Source organism: Protopterus annectens, chromosome 17.part0 (assembly GCF_019279795.1).
Source record: "Protopterus annectens isolate FY-2018-M chromosome 17.part0, PAN1.0, whole genome shotgun sequence".
Lineage (NCBI taxonomy): Eukaryota > Metazoa > Chordata > Ceratodontiformes > Protopteridae > Protopterus > Protopterus annectens.
The window spans coordinates 410,497,578-410,523,743 of NC_056751.1; the positions used below are offsets into that span (position 1 = coordinate 410,497,578).

General features: G+C 45.3%; 1 protein-coding gene across 1 annotated transcript in view; it reads right to left on the reverse strand.

Moving 5' to 3' along the window:
• Positions 1-26,166, reverse strand: part of LOC122791564 (dickkopf-related protein 3-like) — a 1,366,110-nt gene that overhangs the window by 698,942 nt on the left and 641,002 nt on the right. Inside the window, exon 5 of the mRNA XM_044059322.1 lies at positions 2,206-2,350. Coding sequence (XP_043915257.1) covers positions 2,206-2,350 — 145 coding nt within the window. The remainder of the gene's footprint in view (positions 1-2,205; positions 2,351-26,166) is intronic.

The following is a 26,166-nucleotide window of genomic DNA, read 5'->3' on the forward strand; positions in this document are numbered from 1 at the left end:
ATGTAAGGTTTCCCCAAAGGAAAATTCTTCTGGTGGGGAAGCAGCTGGAATGGATTCTTCAGCATCAGAGTCTTCAAAATTGGAGAAAGGAGCCTCTGGCTGGTCAGTTATGTCTGATTCATCGGCTGAATCATCAGATGACACTGGCTCAGGGGGCTCTGCCCTAGGTCTCTTCTCTGGGGCTGAGAGGCCCTGTCTGGGTGAGATTGAGATCCTCTAATTAATGAAATTAAATCTTCTGCCAGAGTAAGCATTTGAGAACTAGAGGAGGGCCTGGTTGTAGGGGTTTAACAGGCACTGTTTTAGTAGTCTTGGCTGCTTTAGCCCTGGCGAAGGCCTTAATGGACATGGCTGTTGGAGGCCTAGCAGCACCACGTGCTGGGGTAGAGACATCCAAGGGAATGGTGTCTGATAAGTCAGTGGCAACCACCGTAGTGGGTAAAATTTCTGAGGCCGATTCAAGAATGGTAGCAGGGGCCTCAGTTGTAGAGATAGATTCAGCTGTACTTTGATCAGTTTTCTCGGTTTCGGCCGAAACCGAGACACTCATGTTTGCTTAACCATGGTTTCAGCCGAAACCGCGGACCGCGAGTGTCGGTCTTTATCTTTGCGTTTTTTGGCAGATTGGGTAGTCGGAGGATCTGATGGCATAATGTACGCAAAATCAGAACCGAAAAACTGTTCAGCAAACTCCGACCGACGCCTAAGCGTTCTCGCCGGTTGAAAGAAGCACAGGCCGAACAGGCTGCTACGTCGTGGGCTGGGCCTAAACAAGGCAGACAATAAGAGTGGAAATCTTTATGAGGTATTTGTTTCCCACAGGTTAAACAATTATTAACTTTTTCTGACATCGGCTGAGGCAAGAAAGAGTCCCCAACCGGGTACTTAGCTTTAGAAGTCTTGAGTAGTATTCGGTAGAAGTAATCTCTGGATCCGACCGACCGGCACTTGCGAACAGCTTCTGCTTGGCCCAGCAAGAAAGACTGAGGAAAATGGCGTCGGCTGATGCCTTTATACCCGAAGACCAACAGAGATGACGTCGGGTGAAGTGCGACATCAGCCGAAGCCGGACCCGGACTTTGGAATCCGGCCGACTGAAGGGCTGCCTGACGACAGGACAACCCGGTTGTTATGACTGCAGATGCATCCATGAAGGACATCAGAGAAAGTGAATAAAAATAATAAATAAAAAAGTGGTTACTATCAAAAAAGGGTCTTTAGAAACAAGGGGAAGATACAAAAAGGCTAAATATGTAAAGAAATAGAACTACAGAAAGATATATTACATTAATAATGACCTGAAACTCCAATAGCTAGCTGATCGGACCACGTCTTCCTTCGCGAAGTGGCAGATGAGATCTAAGGTAAAAGGGAGAGTTGCACTGTGGGTAAGGGGAGGTTTCCAAGAGCTTTTTAGTTGCCACAAGCTTAGTAATGGTTGAGTCGGATCCGATGGATCAGATCTGGACCCCATATGTGAGGAGAAGATGATAAAGTGACAATATCAGATCTTTTTTTTCTTTGTTTTGGTTAATGGCGAGGCGAAAAGTCCATAAAACAGAGAGAAAAAGAGGAAGAAAATCCTACACTGACAAGTATCAGTTTAAGTAACTTATCTGACACAGAGTCCCTTCTAAACATTGAGCCAGGAGACCCGTATCTGTACTGTCCAAGTGGAAAATGAAATCTGAGGTAATTAAGTAGATGAAGGGGGGTTATGGGTAAGGGGAGGAGCCTGAGCCTTGGGTCCAAAAGTCTGTACAGACGTTAATGTCAGAGCCAATCTGATCCGAAGACTCGGTTGTTGAGAATGGACGGAACAGACAACATCGTATCTATGAGTTAGTCACAGATTAATATTGCTTTCAATTCAAGCTAAAGCTCTAGTGGCAGAATACTGGCAGGCTCAACATTCTTAGCTGGTTTCTTTACAGAAATTAAGTTTAAAATCTTAAAGTACAAGGCTAGTCCCTGTTGATAAAATAATATTGTGCTGTAAATCTACACAATCAGCTTTGAAATTTATTAGGCCCCATTATTAGCAGACTAAAGGTGGTTAAAACAGTATTAAAGTTTCCAAAAAGCTTGAAAAGAAGTTGCTCTACACAACCAAGTAAACATCCTTATCAGTTGCATTAAATACAGATACAATGGTAGGAAAATTAAAGAATCAGACTGGTTAAGAAAGTCATAAAATTCACATACCTTTCTGATGCCTGCAACAGAGTCCCCTTTCACAATTCTCCTGCTGTCTACATATAGTTCCACTTTCTCCTCGTAGAATTCCTTCTGTGCATTTTCCCCACACACATAAGTAACCAAGACAGCACTCTCCATCCCGGGAACATGCCTAATGAGTTAAAACCATCAGACCAAACAGCTTTATTTGTCATACATGACTTCAGTCTATAGCTGCAGCATTTACTCACAGCCCTATTATGGATTACTTGCATTATAGCTAAAATCTAGACTTTGGACATGTATTTTGAGAGAGGGCATCCAAAATTTAAGAAATTCCTGCTATGTTATTTTTTCTGGTCTCATCTGGCCATCAAGCTTCCCTCCTTATGCTCAACTGACCCATTCTATCTTCCTGAACTGGAGGCCTTATGGCTCATTCACTCCCCAGGAAGCAAAAAATGAGCCAGGCAGGAGTGGTGCCATCATCCATCCAGGGACAGGGGTAATTCCATATTTAAGCCCTAACACCCCACAGCACATGCCCAGGTGATGGCAAGGGGTCTGGTATTTTAATGGGCATCAACAATGGAATATCACTCACTTTTACAAGTGGTGGATTCCCCTTCAGGACTGCCCCACATTCCCTGATCCCATGTGATCCCCCAGTTTCCACCAGAACCCCAGGCAAATGTCTTATATCAACCTCACAAAGACGACATGAGCTGCCAAACGCTGCATTAAAAATCCACTGCCAGATTCATAAGCTGCCCAAGACGGTAATCAAACTCATGTCACCTGGCTCACAGTCAAGCTTTTATCCCTGTATACCAATAGACTTGACCATTTAAAAATGTCAAAATGCATCTGAATAACATTCACTGATGTGGTTATTTCAATCACACCCTCCCTTGCTTGTACTTTATTTCCATGCAGTTAAAGTCTGTATATTAAAGCCATAGCCAATGACATAAATACAGTGACATATCTTACCACTCTGCTCCATGGAAACTGCAAAATATGTGACATTAGTGAGGGCTTCCAGTTACCTTAGAATTAAAATATGAGAAAAATATGTATCTTACAGGAATGTCTTCAAAGATAATATACCTTTGAGCATGTGTGCGTGAATTTACTCGTGGGTTGGACAGAAACACATTCAGGAGCTCTACAACTCAAGTGATACTCATAGCAACTGCCAAGTAACATTGTTTGGCTATGGTCCCTTCTTTCTCCATCTATCCTACCTCCAAAGTGTAAATACTGGCCTCATCTATAACATTTGGTGTTGCCATTTATTCTAGTCAATCATGTATGTATACACACACTGAGACAAAAAATTATACTGCTATATGTTTTTTTCCTGGGTACATAATTAACTCTTCCAACAAAGTAAAATCTATAGAGGAAAAGTCATGCAAAAAAAAAAAAACAAAACAAAAAAAAACCTATGTAAGAAACCATCACCAAAGAAATGACATAACCAAGAAAAAAAAATTGAAATATCAGATGGTCTATATAATTCACTGCAAACACTGAAAACAATATGGTATGAGGAGGGACAGGAGAGGAAGTAGGAAGAAATCTGGGGAACATAATATTACATTTGGGACCAAATCTATCAAATGTCTGTTTAGCAAGAGTATAACAGTAAGAATGCCATTTGTTGGCAAATCAAAACAGAGGTCCTTGTCTTATCAAAACAGTTCATAACTCTTTTATTGCCAAGGGGCTAGACTCCATTATTTAACTGTTGTACTTATTTATTTGATTTGCTAACCAGAAAGGTGAGCTGGTCTGTGGACCCCCTTCACATTTATGACCAGGACCAAGAGGCAGAAAACAGTGTAAACAGAAGTTATGTATTCATCATAACTATGCAGCAGGGTTGTCTGTTTTCGTCTTTCCTCAAATGATGGGTTTTGGATCTGACCTCAGATTTGACTTTGGCCACTTCCAAAGACTTGACTCTGTAGCTCTAGATCCTCCCCTTACTCATAATCCTCTTGTTTATCTAGAACTACATCAGATCGAGTCCGCCCTACATTCAGCCTACACCACTGTCTGTAGAACCCAAAAATGTGCAATAATTCAGTAAAATTGACAATAACATCCCAGTAAGATTGCAGCTGGAGCTCATCACAGTCAGTTAATATCGTACTCCTTAGATGGAAAGTGAAACATTAAGAACATCTACAAGACCAGGAAATACAAAATTTTAAGTATAAAGTGGGCTGGAGGGCGAGAGTCTGAGAAAAGATGATACGAGACAACAGAGATGCATAGTTATGGTGAGTACATAACTTTTGTATCTGTTGTCTTTTTTATCTGTTCCTCAACCAATGGGGTAGAGTCCCCAGATATAGAAAAGCCAGGGTAGTCCTCAAGGAAGGATGCTCCAGAATACAGCACAGCCAAATGATGTTCTGTTTTTACAGAGAATGCCCAATTTGTAGTGAGCAATGAAGATATGAGTATTAGACCAAGTGGCAGCTCAGCAAATGTCATCTATAGAAGCTCTAGCCCAGAAGGCAGATGATGTGGCCACAGATAAAGTGGAATAAGCCTTAGGAGGTTTAGGAAGTTTGCATTTATTTTGTGTATACAGAAAATAGATTCAATCAGTGAACCATTTGGCTAATATCAGCTTTGAGACAGACTTACCCAGATTAGCTTTGGAAAAAGAAAATAAACAGCCAGTCCTGTTTTTCTTAAATTTTTCATTCTGTGGAGATGGAATCAAAGTTGCCTACAGACATCTAAGAGGTGCAGTATGTATTCTCCTTTGTTGGAAACAATAGAAAACGGGAAGGCTGATGGACTGATACAGTTGTTTCTGAAGCCACCTTAGATGCAAAAGCAGGTTAAGTATGGAGAAACAAACACCTCTGTCCTTGTGAAAAATTAGATATGGGGGCTTAGAGGAGCAAGCCTGGAGTTTTGATATAGATCTGAATGATGTGATTGTGACCAGGAAGATAGTTTTCCAAGACCAAAATCTCAAGTCTACCTTGGCAGCTGGTTCAAATGGGAGTTGAGTCAGGACTTGAAGAAGTATATTTAAATCCCATGGTGGAGAATGATCCCTAACAGGGAGTTGGAGTAAAAAGGTACCTTTAAGAAAGGCTTTGCATAATCTCAACGATGCCAAAAAGTAACAGTTATGTCCTACATGAAAATTTGAGATAGCTGCAAGTTGAATCTTTACAGTAGAATAACTAGCACCACTGTTAAATACGGAAACAAGATAATGTAGTATAACTGGAACGGGTGCTAAAAAGGGGTCTAATTGTCTCTGGACAGCCCAAAGGGAGAATCTTTTCCATTTGCTCGTATAAATTTTTCTAGTAGAATCTTTCTGAGAAGATATGAGGATGTGTTTGAATGGACCTTGGACTGTCTAGCCATCACTGGAAGAGAAGAAACCATGCAGTCAACTTAAGGATCCAAATGTCCACGCGAGTTATTCCTGATGGGTGAAAGAGAAGAGCCTGGTTTGGATCCAACACCCAAGGGAGGTGCACCAGATGAGGCCACAGGAAAGGAAACCATAAGTGTTGAGGCCAGAACAGAGCAATGAGGATTACTTTGCAGTTCTATAATATGCCTTCTGTAGAAATTTGGGAATCAGAAGGGTAAGAGGAAAAATGTATAGGAGCCCAGGGGGCCAACTATAAACTAGACAGTCTCTCTGTAACTCCTCCTCTGGAAGAAGCAGGGCAAGGTACCTGCTGCACTTGGCATTGGGGGCGGGGGGGGGGGGCAAAGAGATTGAAGCATGGTTAGCCCCACTGACAGAAAATAATTTCCGCCACCACATGGTTGAGACACCATTCGTGAGGGAGTAAGATGGTCTTGCTCAGTTTGTCTGCTAGAGTGTTGGACTTCCCAGAGATATACGTTGCTAAAAGAAAGCAGACAAAAGAGACTGCCCACTGCCACACACTCATCGCCTCTACATATAGGGGATAGGATCTGGCTTCCCCCTTGCTTGTTGATGTACTAAACTACCAACATATTGTCTATCTGGGTGGCAGTCATCCCTAGAGGGACAGTATCTTGAAATGCCTACAATATTAATAGGACTGGTCTCAGTTTCAGGACACAGATGTGAAGACTGATCTCCAATTGGGCCCACCCATGCTAGTGAGGTGTCCATAGTCACTGTGGCTGTTGGTGGTGGAAGGGTAAAAGGGCGCCCCTGAGAAACTTCTTTTGCAGTGATCCATCAGGTAATATGTCCTTGCAAATTCTTGTAATCCATATTGGTCTATGTAGGGAAACTCTATCTTTGTGGAACTTAATATAAGGTTGACCCACCTTAAGAGCTTGCAAGTCAGACAATCTTCTTGCAGAAGTCAACGCAATCAGCGAAACTGTTTTCCATGTTAAGAATCTCGAGTCGGACTGATGAGCTGGTTCAAAGAGAGCAAGAGTTAATTCTTCCAAGGCAAAATTAAGATCCCACGGAAAAGTCACTTTTTTTTTTTTTTTTTTTAGGAGACCTGGTATGCAACACACCTTACAGAAACATTTTCACATGTGAATGTACTGAAAGAGGGGGATTAATGGGCAGACATGCAGAAATGGCCAAGAAGTGAACCTTGGTGGAGGAGAAAGACAGGCTAAAGGATAATAATTCACAGAAATAATGCAAAATCAGAGAGTAACTAGCCTTAAAATGGCCCTTATTCTTACCCTGATACCAACAAGAAAATCTTCCATTTGTTAAATGCTCTCTGTCTTGTGTAAGTAGGTCTAATCTGTGAGGAAAGCTTGTGGGTCTTGTGTGAGTAGGTCCGATCTGTGAGGAAGCTTGTGGTAACTGCCCTTGGTTATTTCCAAAGGAAGGGAAAATAACTGCTGCCAGGGCCAGAAGGGAGGCATCACAATGATCTTTGAAAAGTTTTTCTGAATTTTCAGAATGATCCTGGATATTACTAAAAAAAGAATGGAAAAACATTCCTGTCCAAGGAAAAGAAAGGCATCTAGTTTCCAGGCCTTCTTGCATGGAGTCCCAGGGCAGAATTTTGCCAGCTGATTGCTGTGACTAAAGATAAAAAGATGTATCTAAGATGTTCATCTCAGCTGGATCAGTTTCTGGATGAACACTCAATTCAATTTCCACTCCTGAGGGTCTGTCCTGGTCCTGCTCACCTTGTAAGCTGCAAAACTTTGGACTGGTGGGATGTAAAATGCCTGTAGAATGAGACTGTGCTGTAAAACTATATCCCAGGCTATCATGGGATGGTAGGAATTGGTTCCCCTGTTTATGAATCACATCACTGTGATGTCTGTAACCACTTCTAACAGTCCTGGGTGCCACATAAGACTGAAAGATTTGAAAGCAATTACAACAGCGAACCACAGCCAGATTCAGCACTAGGCGACCAAGCCAGTCGCCTAGGGCCTACTGGTCTGGGTACTCATATTTACTTATAACATTTAAAAGAAAACTAAATTTTTAGTGCGTCGTTCTTTAAGAACGCCCTTACATCTGGGTGAAGCGTGTCATCATCTCTTCCTTTCCACATCCACTTGCACGGAATTTAAATAAAAAAAGAAGTGCCTCCAGCTGGGACGGTCCTCAACTACTTCCGTAGGTGTGTGTGCTGCTTCCATGGACTGACAAGGGACGTTCCTCGAGCTGCTTCTGCAGGTGTGTGCAGCAGACAACACAGACGGACATGTAAGGAGTGTATATAAGCCTGAGAGAGAGAGAGATACATCTCAACCATCCAGATTTTTACAGAATGTCCAGATTTTTGCTTCCTATTTTTGGTCTATTCCTCATAAAATTTGTGTTCTTCTGACAAATCCCTGGGATGATCTGAGGATTGAAGTCATTAAACAATGACATACATTTGAGTTTCAATTTCATATCCTTCAAAAAAAATGCATGCTAAGACAGATCTTGTTTTTCTACCAACTTTCTAAGTTTATGAGAAATATCTGTCACTATTTTTGGGCCTTTGCCCCCCCCATTATGCCAGGCTGTGTCCAGATCTTTTGTGTTAAGAGGTTGAGAGGTGTGGTCCAGATCTTCCCCTCATATTTTTGATCCGGCCATCACAAATTTTGTGATTTTCTGGATTTTTGTGGCAAATGAGTCATTTGAGTTTCGGACTTTATACTCTTCAGAAAATGCATGGTAACAGACCTTTTATTCTAGCAACTTTCTACGTTTATGACAGCAATAATTAAAATTGATCCTTATTGTTCAGGTTTTATCCCGATGTATTGTGTTGTGTATGTGCGTGTGTTTGTGTGTGAATTCCTTGAGAAATGCACCTGAAACTCAATTTTTTGGCAGCTTGGTGGTTGGGGTAAATGATTCAGGCTCTTGTTTCCTGTAACTAGGAAACATGGTTTGAGTTTCAGGTGCATTTCTCAAGGAATTGAGTTTGAGGTGCATTACTCAAGGAACTATGAGCTTCAAGGGAATTAAAGTTCACTGCTGCTCATGCTATCTGTTTATAATATGCAACTGTTTTGTTTAGCAAATGCTATCAGTATTGTGCTACTGAAATGAACATTATTGTTAGTAGCACAACAGGTAGCATACTTTCTTTTGATGCAGAAGGCTGTGGGTTCTACTCCTGAAGCATGTATATGGACTGTTGATACTGTGTTGTACTCTAAGGGGGGGGGGGGGTGCTGCAGTCCTGAGTATGCCTTCCTTTGGATGAGATGCCTAGTAACTACGAACCTGTTATCAGTTTGTCATTCATTCCCTATTGCAGTATTACCAGCTTACCATTTTTTTAATGTAACGTAAAAAAAGAAGTTATGTACTCACCATAACGTTCCATCTGAGTAGTTTCATTTGTCTTCAACTTGTGGGACACCGGATCCGTATTGGATCCAAGCCGGCAATTTTACTAGCATCTGCTCCGAGCTCCAAGCTCCTCCCCTTACCCATAATACACCTCCACTACCTTCCAACCCCCAGATCGAGTTTGCTGAACCTTATACTGATAACGCGACCAGAAAAAATACTTGTGACCTATAACTGCAGCCCGTAGGCTGTTAACATGACAAAGTCCAGGGGAAGGAGGGAGGGATGGTTGAAGACAAATGAAGTAGAAAGAACATTTGTGTACACTTACCATAAATGTAGATGTTCGAGTGTATTCACTGTTGCAGTCATTACATTTGGGTTACCTGCCTGCATGTAGCCCTCAGCCGGCTTAAATATCAAAGTCTTGGATTCCTGCGTTGGATGCTGTCTAATCTTCCATGATGTCAGGTCGTCAGGGGTATAAAATTAGAAGTTATGTACATACCATAACGTTCCATGTTAGTTGTCTTCTCTCGCCTTCTTTCTTGCTGGATGGGTTCAGAGCCGATCCTCGGCTCCGACTCGGCACTTGCTAAACTCGAGAACTCATTTTACCAGCTCGAGGCAACCCTATATCCCATGATGCAAGGCGTGACTACCTCAGATCTCGTTTGGTAGCTAGAAGAAAAACCCTGCCAAAAAACACTTCTTCCCCAGGAAGAAGATTACTAAATGTAGGAGAAACTAGGCCGATAGCCACTGACAATAATGACTCTTCCTACTGGGAACTCTTGGAAAGAGAGACAACACCCCCAACAAAGGAAGGTACAACCTCAAGATCAGTCCAGGCCAGGGGGAAGGAGGGAGGGACGCAAGAAAGAAGGCGAGAGAAGACAACTAACATGGAACGTTATGGTATGTACATAACTTCTAAATGTTAAGTTGTCAAACTCGCCTTCATTCTTGCTGGATGGGACCGCGTCCCTAGCACCTCTATCCTGGGTGGCTCAATGGAACAGACTCTTGAGAACTGTGGAACCAAACCTAGCCCTGTCCCTGGAGGCCAAGTCCAATTTGTAATGAGAGACAAAGGTGTGAGGAGTGGCCCAAGTGGCTGCTGCACAAATGGTGTCAATAGGTAGCCTATCCTGAAAGGCTGTGGATGTGGACTAGCTCCTGGTAGAATGTGCTTTTGGTTTAGAGGACAGTTGCTTGCCTCTAAGATGATAAACATAAGAAATGATACCATCTGGATAAGGTCACTTTAGAGACTGGGAGACCTTTTCTGTTCTCTGCATAAGAAAGGAATAGTTGATCAGATTTTCTGAATTGTTTAGTTCTGTCCAAATAATATCTGAGTTGACGATGGACATCTAAGCAATGAAGTTTTTGTTCAGCTTTGTCTGAATAATTAGGGAAAAAAACTGGCAAATCAATAGATTGATTAAGATTCGTCTGGGAAGCAACTTTGGGCAAAAAAGATGGATTAGGTCTTAAAGATACCCTATCTTTGTGAAAAACCAAGTAAGGGGAACGGACACAGAGGGCCTGAAGTTCAGAAACCCTTCTAGCTGAAGTAACAGCCACCAAGAAAATTGTTTTCCAGGAAAGAAACTTTAAAGAGCATGTAGCAGCCGGTTCGAAAGGGGGTAGAATCAAGGATGCCAGCATTAAGTTCAAATCCCATTGCAGAGGAGGATCTCTGATTGGAGGCTTCAGGAGAAATATACCTCTGAGAAAGGCTTTGCAAAGCTTGTGGGACATTATGTTTTGATCCGCTAAACCAACATGAAAATTAGAGATCGCTGCCAATTGGACTTTAACTGTAGAAGAAGAAGACCCTGCTTGAAAAATCTCTGCTAAGAAGTCCAAAACTGAATGCACTGGAGCAGTAAAAGGATCTAAGTGTTTAGACTTCGCCCAGAAAGAAAAACGTTTCCACTTACTAGCATAAATCTTTCTGGTGGAGGACTTTAGAGAAGCTACTATGATATTCCTAACGGGGTTAGAAATCATAGGAAGCCTGGCTAAGGAAGGAAGTGGAGCAACCAAGCAGTGAGGTTGAGAGAACGAACGGCCCGGTGCGGTTGACCCGACTGGTGGGTCAGAAGGTATGGAACTGGGTCCAGATGCCAAGGCTGCGCCAGGAGATGACGATGCAGGGACGGAAACCAAATTTGTCGAGGCCAGTAAGGGGCAATGAGGATCAACTTGGCTCTCAATACGGCAGCTTTCTGAATAACTTGTGGTATCAGTGGAAATGGAGGAAAGGAATACAGAAGTCCCCGGGGCCAATCCTGGGTTAGAGAGTCTCTCGGGGAATGGCCTGGTAGAGGAAAGAGGGTGAAGAAGTCCGGGCATTTGCTGTTTTGGGGTGTAGCAAAAAGGTCGCAGGAAGGGAAGCCCCACTTCTGAAAAATCTCGTCCACTACCGATTGCTTGAGAGACCACTCGTGGCATGAGAATAGCTCTGCTCAGTCTGTCCGCTAAGAGGTTGGATCTCCCGGGGATATGCGTTGCTATCAGAAACCGATGAGAGGAGATCGCCCATTGCCAAAGTCTGAGAGCTTCTCGACACAGTGGGTAGGACCTGGTCCCGCCCTGCTTGTTGATATACCAGACTACAGACATGTTGTCCGTCTGAACTGCAATAGTCCCTAAGGGAAGAAAGTCGCCGAGGGCTTGCAACGTTAAAAGCACTGCTCTCATCTCTAGTACATTTATGTGCAGATGGTATTCTATGGGTTGCCAAGTCCCATGGACCAGCCTGCCCTGATAATGCCCCCCCCACCCGATCAGAGAGGCATCCGATGTGACTGTGGCAACCGGAACTGGGGGAACAAACGGTCGGCCCTGATGGAGCAGAGGAGAAGACATCCACCAGGTTAGATGACTCTTGCACAACTGCGTGACTAAAATCTCGTGACTCATGGGGAGCTGCTGGAATGACCACTGAGTGAACAACATCCACTGCAGAAGACGCATGTGGAAGCGGGCTAATGGCAGTAGAACAATGGCCGCAGCCATAAGACCCAGAACCTTCAGGACAAATTTAGCTCTGATCTTCTTGCTGAGTAATATGATCCAAACATACTTCTGAATGTCCAGAATTCTTTGTTTTGTGAGTCTGGCTGACATACTGACCGTGTTTAATTCTGCGCCTATAAAGGTAATAGATTGGCAAGGCGACAGAGAAGATTTTTCGAAGTTTATTGAAATCCCCAATTTTTTGCAGATTTGCAGAGTGTAGTCTCTGGCCTTGAGGAGTTGATGCCTGGTGGTGGCGGAGAGGAGCCAGTCGTCTAGATACGGAAACAACTGGAATCCTTGACGTCTCAGATGAGCCTTAACCACTGCCATACATTTGGTAAACACTCTGGGAGCTGTAGTGAGGCCAAAGGGCAGGGCTCTGAATTGAAAATGACTGGACCCCAGCCGAAAGCGGAGAAACCTTCTGGAGCGCCTGTGAATCTTTATATGATAGTACGCATCCTGAAGGTCTATTGAGCACATCCAGTTGTCCTTGCCCAAAAAGGGTAGAATGGATTGAAGCGTGACCATCCGGAACCTTGCCTTCTTGACAAACTTGTTTAATTTGCTGAGGTCTAAAATTGGTCTCCAATCTCCCGTCCTTTTGGGGACCAAAAAGAATCTTGAGTAGATGCCGGATCCTACTTGGTCTGCTGGCACTATTTGGATGACTCTTTTTGCTAGGAGCTTTGATACCTCCTGCTTTGCCAATTCCCTTAGACCGGGTGAGACGTCTGGAAGGGATTGATGAGGAACGGGATACCTCTCGAAAGGGATATTGTAGCCCTCGGATATGATCGACTGTACCCATATGTCTTGAGAGAGGGAACGTCAGGCTTGGGTACAGTGACAATCTTCCCCCGACTGCCTCCAAGGGTGGGCAGTCGGGCAACACCTCAGGGATGCTGGAAGGGTTTATCAGGGAGAGTCTCCCTGCTACCCTGATTCTGCGGACCCCCTCTGCCCCTAGGGCGGGTCTATTATTATTACCCCCTCTGCCTCTGGGGGAAAACTGATCACGTGTGTCTGGCGTGACTCCTTGAGATTTACGGAACCACATTTTCCCTCCCTTCTGACCCTTTGGATAGGGTCTTGAAGGGGTGGAGAAATGGACTCCTATGGCAGAAAGGGTCTTGCCATCTTGTTCACACCTGGTCAAAGTATCCTTCACCTGAGGCCCGAACAAAGCCGAACTGTCAAAGGGGGTATTGGTGAAGGATGACGCCTAAGTGCTACTCCTATGCCTGCGGCCCTACTCGCCCCATCGGCTGCATAAGAAATGAGCCGCATGGAGGAGTTAGTCAAAGAATTGTGGATTCCTAGCTGTGAGGCAATCTTTTCCTGAGCCCCAGTCGCCGAAGGATACTGAACCACTTCACCTTGTTCCTTGAGAATGTCTCTCTGAAGTCTGGTAAAGTGACAAAGGTAGTTCAGCGAACGCATAGCAAAGGTCGCTGAAGAAAACATCCGCTTGCCGTACCTATCCATGGTCCTAGAATCCTTATTAGGGGGATGGACAGGCACAGAAGGATCAGCAAGTTCCTTCTTGGTGGCCGCTGCCACCACCATAGCATCAACAGGGACGCCCTTAGAAAGAAACTGTTTGTCTGCAGGGGCTGTAATAAATTTGGAGGGCCTCCTAGGAACTGGTTCCACAGAATCCGGGGCTGCCCACGCCTTCCGAGCCACTACTTGCATGAGTGGGTCGAAAGGCGGAGACACCCAGGAGGTGGAGGGTCGAGATCCAAAAGCCTCGAGGTATACCGACTCATCCTCGGAGGGGTCAATGGAAGGCCAGTTCCCCCTCTGCTTAAGGAGTTCCAGGATGTCTGAAAAGGAGACATCCTCAGAGGGGGACCGTGGGGAACCCTCCGACTCATCTAAGACGGTATCTGATGTAGTAGACTCAGGGGAGTCTGTGTGCTTCCTCTTACACGTCCTCTTACGCGGGGGTTCTGCTGCAGGATCAGGAGAAACCTCGGAAGAGGAAGTTATTCCCAATGGGGAAACCTGGGGCGATGGATCTCTGGGTCCGGGAGCAAGAAACTGGCAAGAGACATCAACAGGCACCGAAGATGGAGGAGCTAAAGGAATAGACCGTTAACCTAGCTCAGGGGCTAGGACACTCCTCATCACCTCGAAGGCTCCTCTCCCAGGGAGGCCAGAAGAATCCCGCTCTGAAGAAACAGGAATCCCCGGCCCCACCGAAAAAGAAGGCTCCGAAGCCGATGTCGGTGCCGAGCTCACCAATGCCGAAGCTCCAAGAGGGAGAGCAGGGTCGGAAAAGGGTCCGATGCCACTCGCCCCCTCGGAGCCGACAAGGGAGACTCGACGACCGGATCCCTCCAAAGAAGGTCTCATGGAGGAAATCGGAGCCGAAGACGTTGGAGCCGAAAGGGGAAGTATCGGCTCCGGCGCACCCACGGTCCCCGTTCCGAGAAGCTCCGGCTCCGAACTCTGAAGGAGAGTCGGAGGAGGAAGTTCAGGGGGATGAGAAATAGCAGACGTCTGTTGAAACGGGCTATGGAGCATTTGGGCTAGTGCCTGTGACTTCAACAGTCTGCTTACCACCCTCTCTAAATCGTGGTCTGACAGCCTGGAAGATCTTGAAGATCGGCTCCGATGGCTCCGCTCCGACAAAAGAGGAGATCCCGGAGCCGAATGAATCGACTCCAGGGAAGGAGACCGAGATCTCTTCCTGGATGGAGCCATCGGAGCCGACGACCCCTCGGTTCCAGATGGAGCCGAAGACTTATCGGCTCCAATACTGGATAAAGACACGTCGGCTCCGGCCGGAGCCGACAAAGTAATGGGTTGTCTGTGTGTCGGAGCCAGACGGCACCGACACAACAACTTCCAAAGTGGAAAGATCGGCTCCGGCCGGAGCCGATCTCGACTCCGAAGGAGTCGGAGCCACAGCCAAAGGCTTGGAAACTGCAGCCTGAGCTTTAGATGGCTTAGAGGGTTTAACCGACCCAGCCTTGGTGGGAGAACCCTCTGGCTTTAACAAGCCATGAAGAATCAATTTGTTTCTTCGTTCCTGCAGGACTCTCTGGCTAAAGGAGTGACAAATGGCACAGGAGTCCTGCAGGTGTAAAGGCCCCAGACAGTACACACAAGACGTGTGACCGTCTGTCAGAGACATTTTCTGACAGCACGAGTTACACTTCTTGAAGCCTGAGACCTTCACTTCTTAGACATAGTAATGTCCAAAAATACACAAACACACAACAGTCACACAGTTAACCCCCAAAAAATACAGACAGCACACAACCTGACAGGAATTAACTGAGAGGGAGGCTTAAGGCCTGAAGAGAGGAATAAATCCTAACGTAAAGGGAGGGAATATAGGGTAGGAGATTATCTATTAGTATAAAATACACTCAATAAATGAAAAAATAGGAGGTAAGGGAGAAAAAACCCTGACTAATCTTTACAAATTGAAGCTTTACCTGAGCTGGTAAAAAAGGAGACCTCTTCGCGAAGCGGCAAACGAGATCTGAGGTAGTCACGCCTTGCATCATGGGATATAGGGTTGCCTCGAGCTGGTAAAATGAGTTCTCGAGCTTAGCAAGTGCCGAGTCAGAGCCGAGGATCGGCTCCGAACCCATCCAGCAAGAATGAAGGCGAGTTTGACAACTTAACATCATGCAGCCGACGCCATTACATCAGTTTTTCTTGGCCCAGTTGTCAGGTGCCCCCATAATGGAAAGCAATTATATGTTAGGTTACACCTCCAACAAAAAGCAAATACACCAGAAAACTGAAATACACTAAAGGAGAAGAATAAAATGGCCAAGAGAAGTCAGGAGGCTGGAGGGAGGGTAACCAGGACTGCAACAGTGAATACACTCGAACATCTACATTTATGGTAAGTGTACACAACTGTACTACGTTCTTCGCGTTTCACTGTTGCAGTCATTACATTTGGGTTGATTCCCAAAGCTAAGGAAGAGAGGAGGAAGTTAGAGAGCATTAAGACCAGCTAGTAAGCCCTGCAAAACTGCAGTGGCAAAACCAGCTCTGGATTTAGAAAAAAATAGGCATGTGGTAATGCTTGGTGAAGGTATGTACAGAGCTCCAGGTAGCAGCTTCTAGGATGTCCCTGGTAGGGACACCTCTGAGAAAGGCTGTAGAGGTAGAAGCAGCCCTGGTGGAATGTGATCTTATCCTCTGTGGGGTAGGTTTTTCCATGGTGCTTATGGCAGAAATGAATGCAATGGGCTATCCACTTAGAAATGGTTTGCTTTGAAATGGTCTTCCCCCTCTGCCCCTGCAGCAAAACCAACTAGCAGCTGTTCAGATTCTCTGAGAGGCTTAGTCCTGTCCAAATAAAATCTAAGTTGCCTGTGCACGTCCAAAGAGTGCAGTACTCGTTCTCCTTTGTTTTGTGGATTTGGGAAAAAGTAGGCAAATGAATGGACTGATTAAGGGCCACACTAGACACCACCTTGGACATAAAAGGAAGGATTGGTCCTGAAGGGCACCCTGTCTGCATGGAAGATGATGACTGGCTCCACTGCCATGAGGGCCAGTAATTCAGACACTCTTCTTGCTGAAGTGATGGCTAGAAGAAAGGCTGTTTTCCAAGAAAGGAATTTCAACACTGCAGTGGCAGCTGGCTCAAAAGGAGGTAGAGTGAGCTTTTCCAATACAAAGTTAAGGTCCCACGCTGGAGTAGGGGCTCTCCTGGCTGGTCTTACATTTTTGGCCCCTCTGAGGAATTGCTTTAGCAGGGGCTGAGAGAAGAGGGATAGTTCAGCATTACAATCAGCTGAAATGGCAGAGGCATGAATTTTAATTGACGAGAAGGAAAGGTCCTTGTGGAGCATCTCTGTTAAGTACTGAAGAATATGCGGTAAGCTGGGCACCACTGTGCCCATCCCCTGAATATGGCTCCAGGAACAGTATATTTTCCACTTTTCAGCATAGGATTTTCTAGTCCTATGCCTCCTTGCCTCTAGAATGACATCTAGCACCTGCTTACTGAGGGATGTTATTGGAGAGCTCAAGGAATTAGCACCTGCTTACTGAGGGATGTTATTGGAGAGCTCAAGGAATTAGCCAGGCTGCAAGGTTAAGGGTTTGAAGCTGAGAGTGCAGAATCTGGCCCTCCTGCTGGGGCAGCAGGGAAGGGGTCTGAGGCAGGTGCCAGGGTTTCAGCAGTGAATTACTGTGCAAGAGGGGGTACACCAGTGTTGGAGTGGCCAGTCTGGTGCAATCAGTATTGTCCTTGGTTTGCCCTGTTTGATTTTTAGCAGAACTTTTGGGAGGAGAGGCAGAGGGGGAAAGGCATAAACTGAGAGGCTTTCCCGGGTGAAGGACAGGGCATCCACTTTCCAAGCTTGACTGTGGGAAGTCCTTGTACAGAATTTGTCCAACTGGTAGTTCTGAGGGGAGACAAACAGGTATATCTCTGGATTCCCCCATTTGTTGCTTAAAAGGTTGAATATCTTTGGTTCCAGTTTCCACTCGTGTGGGTCCTTGAGATTTCTGCTTAGGTCGTCTGCCAGTGAATTTAGCTTGCCTGGCAGGAATTGAGCTTGTAGATGCACTTGGAAGTTCAAGGCTGTGTTCCACAGAGCCATGGCTAGTCTGCAGAGAGGGTACGAGTGGGTACCCCCCTGCTTGTTTATGTACCACATAACAGTGGTGTTGTCCGTCTTTACCAATAATTGTCCTGGAAGAATGTGGTCCTTGAAGGCTGTCAGGGAATTCTGTGCAGCTAACATTTCTTTTTCATTGATATGTAGGTGCATCTGACTCGGGTTCCATTTGCCATGAATGCACTGCCCTGCCAAGTGAGCCCCCCATGCATAGTCTGATGCGTCTGTTAGGGTTTGGGTGGCAGGGGTTAGAGTAAATGGGAGCCCCTTGTTGTGGTAGCAGGCCTCTGCCCACCAAAGGAACTCTGTCTTTATGCAAGGAATGATAGGAATCATTGATTCCGGGTCCTGAGAATCTTGATACCATTGTAGTTTCCTCATATGCAGTCTTTCATATGTAATTAGTAGAATGCAAGAGACCATGAACCCCAGGGCTTGCAGGATATTCCTTGCAGATAGCTGGGTCTTTGTGGCCAGTAGTTTGAAGTAGGCTGTCAAAGTTGTTTCTCTGGCGTGAGGTAAGCCATCTGGGAAGTTGTGTTCAAGCTTGCTCCCAGGAATACAATTTGCTGGCAGCGTACTAGATGATATTTCTTTTTGTTTATGGTGTACCCCAGTGAGGTTAGAAGTTTCTTTACAAATGCCAAATGTTTTAGTAGCATGTCCTGGCTTTCTGCCTGAATTAGATTTTTGTCCAGGTATGGGTATATTTGAATATTTCTTTGCCTGCAAAATGCAATGACTGGAGCTAGACACTTTGTGAATACCCTGGGCGCAGTAGATAAGCCAAAGGGAAGTGCAGAGAAAGTACAGTTTTGTACCTATCATAAATGTACATGTTCGAGTGTTCACCCTGCTGCAGTCATCACACTTGGGTTATCCTGTCGTCAGGCGGTCCCGCAGTCAGCCGAAATTCCAAAGCCTTGGTCTGGCGTCGGTTGCTATCGCCTCTTCCCTGACGTCAGTGCGCCAGGGGTATATATATTGCAACCAATGCCATTTTCTTCAGTTTTTCTTGCCCCAGATGTCAGGTGCCCCCAAAACGATGGTCAGAATTAGTACCAAATGGAGTGAACAATGCACAAACACAAAATCCCTTCAGCTATAAGCAAATACATCAGTAAGGCATAGAAGAGATTTTGCCAATAGATCAGAGGGGATGGAGGGAGGGTAACCTTGACTGCAGCAGGGTGAACACTCGAACATCTACATTTATGGTAGGTACAAAACTGTACTATGTTCATCGTGTTACCCTGCTGCAGTCATCACACTTGGGTTGAATCCCAAAGCTAAGGTAGGGGGGAGGTATCATAGGGGGTTAGTGGAGGCAATAAGGCCCTGCAGAACTGCAGTGGCGAAGCCCGCCCTGGACTTAGAGTAAAGAGGTAAGTGATAGTGTTTGGTAAAGGTGTGTACAGAACTCCAAGTTGCAGCTTCTAAAATCTCCTTGGTTGGAACCCCCCTGAGAAAGGCTGTAGAGGTAGCTGTTGCCCTGGTAGAGTGGGATCTAATGGTAGCAGGAACTGGTTTCCCATGATGGGTATAGCAGAAACGTATGCAATGTCATATCCATTTAGAAATGGTTTGCTTAGATATAGCCTTCCCTTGAGAAGCTGTAGCAAAGGATACAAAGAGCTGGTCAGTTTTTCTGAAAGCCTTAGTTTTGTCCAAGTAGTAACGAAGCTGCCTGTGAATGTCCAAGGAATGCAGGAGTCTCTCACCTTTGTTCTGTGGATTGGGGAAGAAGGTGGGTAAGTGGATGGTTTGATTTAAAGCTACACTGGAAACCACCTTAGGCATAAAGGTAGGATTAGTTCGTAGAGAAACTCTGTCTTGATGAAAAATGAGGAAAGGTTCCACTGCCATTAGTGCCTGTAGCTCTGAGACTCTCCTAGCTGAAGTTATTGCTAAGAGCAGGGCAGTCTTCCAGGATAGGAACTGAAGATCTGCAGAGAATGCTGGTTCAAAGGGAGGTAGCATTAGTTTTTCCAGAACATAGTTGAGGTCCCATGTTGGTGCAGGAGCTCTCCTGGGTTGTCTAATGTTTTTTGCCCCTCTGAGGAACTGCCTTAGAAGAGGATGTGAAAATAAAGGTGGATCCGTGTTGTAGTGAGCTGAAATAGCTGAAGCATCTGCAGTCCTTAGGCCTTGAATGCATTGTCCTGCCATGTGTGCCCCCCAGGTGTAGTCTGAAGCATCTGTTGTGATAGTCTGCCTGGCTGGGGGCAAGGTGAAAGGCTGACCCTTGTTGAGGTGACATGCCTGTGACCACCATAGAAATTCCTGTTGTAGGCAGGGAATGAGAGATATCATTGTGTCCAAGCTGTGGCTGTGTTGAGACCATACGCTTTTTAGGTACCACTATAATTTCATCATATACAGCTTTGCAAATGGTATTATTAGTATGCAAGATGCCATGAAGCCCAAAGCCTGCAGAATTTTTCTTGCAGTTAATTGGGTCTTTGTTGCCATTGTCTTGAAATATTGAGTCAGTTGTAGTTGCTTGTCTGGCGTAAGATAAGCCTTCTGGGCCGTTGTATTCAAGCTGGCATCCAGGAATGTCATTTTTTGTGAGGGTACTAGTTTTGACTTCTTTTCGTTTGCTGCGTACCCCAGGCAATTTAGTAGATGCTTTACAAAGGTCAGATGATGTAAGAGAATGTCTTTGCTTTCTGCTTGGATGAGGCAGTCGTCCAGGTATGGATATATTTGAATTCCTCTTTGTCTGTAGTATGCAATTACTGGTGCCAAGCATTTTGTGAAAATTCTGGGCGCAGTAGATAAGCCAAAGGGCAGTGCAGAGAATTGGTAATGGGTTGAACCTGCAATGAAACGGAGGTATCTTCTGCAACTTTGTCTGATAGGGACATGCAAGTATGCCTCCTTGAGGTCCAACGTTACTAGCCATGCTTCCTTGCCCAACATGGGAAGTAGCTGCTGTAGTGTTAGCATCTTGAATTTGGGTACTTGTAAATAAGTGTTTAGAATTGAAAGGTCCAGAATTGGTCTCCAGGCATTGTCCTTTCTGGGTACTAGAAAGAGTCTTGAGTAAAATCCTTGGCCTTGCTCTCGAGTAGGTACCAGTTGAATGGCTCTCATGTCCATGAGAGCTGTAATTTGCTTTTGTGCCTCTGCCCATTGATTTTGTGGCAGGTTTGGCATTCCTCTTTTCATTGGCAAGGTGTGAAAGTGGAATCTGTATCCTTGTAAAATTATGTCTAGGACCCATTTGTCCTTTGTGACAATGCGCCAGTTGTCTGCAAAAAGTGCGAGTTTTCCCCCCAAGGGGGCTGTCAAGAGAGTATTGCTTGGCCAGATGAGGTGCAAGTCATTGAGTTTGCCTTCTGGTGGATTGAGACCTGTCTTCTCCTCCCTTCTGTGTTGTAGTGCCCCATTGGCGAGGTTTATACTGGGCTTGTGGTTGTCCTCTGCCCCCTGGGCGTCTGTATTTACCCATCTGCAGTCTGTCAGTGGCTGGAAAGGACCAATTTTTTGTTGGCCAGTTTCTGCTGAAGCGAGGGGGTTGTACTTGTAGGAAATCTTTGACTGCCTGCATAGATTTTGCTTTAACTCCAAAATGAACATCCTGCTGTAAGGGAGCATCTAGTAGTTTTGCTTTAACATGATCAGGCAGAGTTTGTTCCTTTAACCAAGCATGCCTACGTATAACAGACCCAGTGACAGCTGCTCTGCAGGAGGCCTCCAAAGAATCAAACCCACATTGTAAGGTATGTTTGCCCACCTGCTCAGTGGCGTGCAACAGATCCTGTACTTCTTTCAATTCAGATTGTTGAGGGAGAGTGGTTATTCTTTGCTTTAACTGAGAGATTAGAAATTGCTGATACTTAAGCATATGAAATTGACAATTCAGTGCCCTCATGGCTAGTGTGGCTGAGGTGTAAACCTTTTTCCCCCACCTGTCTAGTGCTCTGGAATCCCTCTCAGAAGGTACTGGGTTTTTAGCCATAGAAGCCTTAGCCCCCTTGGAACCCTGAGAGATAGTCTCTGGGTCAGCTACTGGGCTTTTGTACAGAACTTTGTGGGAATCAGGCACTCTGTAGTATCTGTCAGGCTTAGCCGGAGCAGGAGGTAGACAGTCTGGGTTGAAACTGGATTCTAAATAGACATCATCCACAATGTCCAAAACTGGTGGGATGGCAAGTGGTCTGTGTTGGGGGAGTAAAAGAAACTCTCTGAGCCTTTTCTTTGAATCAGAGTAGTCTTGACCTTCCCAGTGAAAATGTTCCCTCATAGTGTGTAAAGTTTCCCCAAAGGAGTAGTCTTCAGGAGAAGAAGCTGAGGGAATAGAGTCCTCAGCATCATAATCTTCATAAGGAGAGAAGGAATAGTCTTGGTCCTCAGAGGAATCTGAAAAAATGGACATTTGCTCAGAGGAAGCATAATCTTCCTCTTGTCTAGGCCTTTTGTCAGGAGGAGGCTGTGAACCCCTGATTAAAGAAACCAAATCTTCAGCCATTTTGAGCATCTGTTTCTTAGGCATAGGGCCTTGAACAGGAGACTGAAGTGCAGTCCTTTTAGATTTAGAAGGAGTCTTCGACTTAGAAAACGTTTTAATGGTGAGAGTCGTCGGCCTGAAAACGCCTTCAGAAACCGATGGCGTTTCTGTAGCACCGACATCTTTTGAAGCAAAGTTGTCGGAAGGACCTGAAGTAAAAGGCTGCGTCGGCCTTGTACATTCCGTCAAAATTTCCGTAGCGGTCTCGGGTTCCAGATCTGTGGTAGCCAGGGGCTGCGTCAGAGCCTCACTGAGGACTGGAGAACCGGAGACCGGATCAGCAGAGGCCTCAGAATCTGGCTTAGGCCTGGGCTGTCTGTCCTTATCCCTGCTTTTTTTGTGTACGCCGGTAGTCGGTTGCTCCGACGGCATGGTGTAGTTAAATTTCCTACCGAAGTAGTGTCGTGCGAAATCAAAGCGTCTTTTAATAGTACGCTTATTAAACCTAGCACAAAACCGACAAGAAGTGTCGTCGTGGTCTGGGCCTAGGCAAGGTATACAATAAGAATGAAAATCCTTATGAGGTATTTGCTTCCCACAAGAAATACAATTGTTAACTTTTTCTGACATCGGTCTGTGGCAAAAAAAGTTTCCCCAATGGGGTACTTAACTTTATAGAAGACTTCGGTCTGAAATTCGAATTCGAAAATCTCAAGAGTCGGCCGACCGGCACATGCGAACTGCTTCTGCTTCGGGCACCGTGCGGCAAGAAAGACTGAAGAAAATGGCGTCGGTTGCAATATATATACTCCTGGCGCACTGACGTCAGGGAAGAGGCGACAGCAACCGATGCCGGACCAAGACTTTGGAATTCCGGCCGACTGCAGGACCGCCTGACGACAGGATAACCCAAGTGTGATGACTGCAGCAAGGTAACACGATGAACATCTGATAGTGCATGGTGCCTGCTCTGAAGTGTAGGTAGAGAACCTGTTGTTGAGCCTCTGCCCACTGATATGGGGGTAGGTCTGGCCAACCGTTTGGGGTTGGTAAGGTGTGGAAGTGGAATCTCTATACTTGGAAAATTATATTTAAAACTCATTTGTCCTGGGTAATGAGTTCCCAGTTTTTTGTATGCATGGCAATCTTTTCCCCTAAGGGAGCAGGCAGTTGAGCAGGGCTTGGAAGGTTTAAGGTTAAGTCATTGTGATATTTTTCCATAGTGGGTATCTTACTACTTCCATCTTTGGAAGTGGGAGCCCCCCCCCCACTGCTTAGGCCTGTGAGTATCTTGAGACTGTAGCCTAGGTGGTCTGCTGTTCCTGGATATGGACTGAGAAGGCCTGGAAGAGACTGGAAAGGACCAATTCTTAGTAGGCCAATGCCTGCTAAATCTGGGAGGCTCTACTTGCAGGAAATCTTTAACAGTTTACATAGATTTAGCTTTTTCCTCTATCTTTTTAAGGACGACTTCTGCTTTGTTGCCAAACAGGCAGTCTTGGTTTAAGGGAGCATCCAGTAATTTAGCTTTAACATGACCTGGGAAAATTTTGCTCCTTAAGCCAAGCATGCCTTCTAAGTACAGACCCAGTGACAGCAGCCCTGCAAGATGTTTCTAAACAGTCAAAACCACACTGCAAAGTATGTTTACCAACTTGTTGAACAGAATGCATTAAATCCTGTATTTCTTTATTTTCAGCACAGTCAGGAATCAACATCATTTTCTGTTTAAGTAGTCCCATAATATGCTGCTGATACTTAAACATATGAAAAGTACAGTTTTGTACCTACCATAAATGTAGATGTCCGAACTGGATAGCATCTGCAGTCATAACAACTGGGTTGTCCTGTCGTCAGGCAGCCCTTCAGTCGGCCGGATTCCAAAGTCCGGGTCCGGCTTCGGCTGATGTCGCACTTCACCCGACGTCATCTCTGTTGGTCTTCGGGTATAAAGGCATCAGCCGACACCATTTTCCTCAGTGTTTCTTGCCCCAGATACCAGTAGCCCTCTTGAAGGCTAAAATTTGGATAAATGCCAGTGTTTCCAAAAAGATAGAGGTAAACACAAAAATAAGCATGTATGTACATATATACAAACAAATACACCATAAAAGACTCCCCCCACCAGCTAGCTATTAGGAGGGTAAACACCCTAGGAGTACCACAGAGGGAAGGAGGAGGTAATCCTGACTGCAGATGCTATCCAGTTCGGACATCTACATTTATGGTAGGTACAAAACTGTACTATGTCCTTCATGGATGCATCTGCAGTCATAACAACTGGGTAGAATACCATAGCCAACTAGGGAGGAGGAAAAAGTAGATTATGGTGTGTTTAGGATCCCTTGCAGTACAGCAGTGGCAAACCCTGCTCGGGATCTGGAATATAGAGGCAAATTATAATGCTTGGCAAATGTATGCACGGAGGTCCAAGTAGCCGCCTCAATAATGTCTTTGGTTGCCACTCCTCGTAAGAAAGCTGTGGTAGTGGCTGTTGCCCTTGTAGAATGAGGTCTTATGTTCTGTGGAATTGGTTTTCCATGGAAGGAGTAACAGAATCGTATGCAATTTCCTATCCATTTGGAGATTGTCTGTTTGGAAATAGCTTTTCCTTCCCTTCCTGTTGCATAGGCTACAAAAAGCTGGTCAGTTTTCTGCTACTTTTGTTCTGTCCAAGTAGTAGCGTAGCTGTCTATGTACATCCAAGGTATGCAGTATTCTTTCCCTCTGTTTTGTGGGTTGGGAAAGAAGGTAGGTAGGTGGACTGCCTGGTTTAAAGACACTCTGGATACCACCTTAGGCATAAATGTAGGATTAGTCCTCATGGACACTCTATCTTGGTGGAAGATTAGGAAGGGTTGTACTGCCATTAGGGCCTGAAGTTCAGAAACCCTCCTGGCTGAGGTTATTGCCAGTAGGAAGGCCGTTTTCCACGATAGATGCTGTAGGTCTGCTGTTGCTGCTGGTTCAAAGGGTGATAGTGTCAACTTTTCTAGCACAAAGTTCAAGTCCCAAGCTGGCAATGGTGGTTTCCTTGGAGGTTTTACATTCTTGATTCCTCTGAGGAACTGCCTGAGTAAAGGGTGTGAAAAACAGGTGGATCAAAGCTGTATTCTGCTGATATAGCTGATGCATGTATCTTGATGGAGGAGTAGGACAGGCCTGAATGTAGAAGTTCTGCCAGATACTCCAGAATGTTAGGCATATCTATGTTTGACACATCTTTTCCTCTTTCAGTACTCCAAATGACAAACCTTTTCCATTTTCCTGCATAGTTCCTTCTTGTTGAAGGTCTGCGGGCTTCAAGAATAATGTCTTTAACTCTTTGGGAAAGTTCTGGATTAGCTGCTGCTATGTGATGTTCCATGCAGTCAGTTGCAACGTTTTTAGGTTTGGATGCATGATGTTGTAGTTGTTCTGAGTTAACATCAAAGGCATCAGGGGTATTGGCCACATATTGTTCCGAGACATGCTCCTCAGCAGTGGGTACCAGTGTTGTCTTGGCAAGTTTGGAGCTATCAGGATTATCCTTGGACGTTCTTCCTTGATTTTTAGTAATACCTTGTGTATCAAGGGAAGAGGTGGGAATGCATATGCTGTTAGGCCTTTCCAGCTGAAGGAGAGCGAATCCACTTTCCATGCTAGTGGGTGGAATGTCCTTGTGCAGAATTTTTTGAGCTGGTGATTGAGAGGGGAAGCGAACAGATCTATCTGAGGCATTCCCCATTTCTTTGAGATGGTCTTGAAGATGTCCGGGTGTAGCATCCATTCGTGGGCATCCGATGTGGTTCTGCTTAATATGTCTGCTAGAGTATTTTCTTTTCCCGGTACAAATATTGCCTGTAACTGAATGTTGTAGCTGAGTGCCAGGTTCCACAGCTCCAAAGTCATTCTGCATAGGGGGTATGAATGAGTGCCTCCCTGTTTGTTGATGTACCACATGACTGTGGTGTTGTCTGTCCTTATCATCAACTGGCCCTCTTTGAGAAATGGTCTGAACTTTTGGATTGCCAGTTTTACTGCCAGCATTTCTTTTAGGTTGATGTGCAGGTGAAGCTGATCCTGCGTCCACAATCCTTGCACGCATTTGTCCAGCATGTGGGCCCCATCCTAGG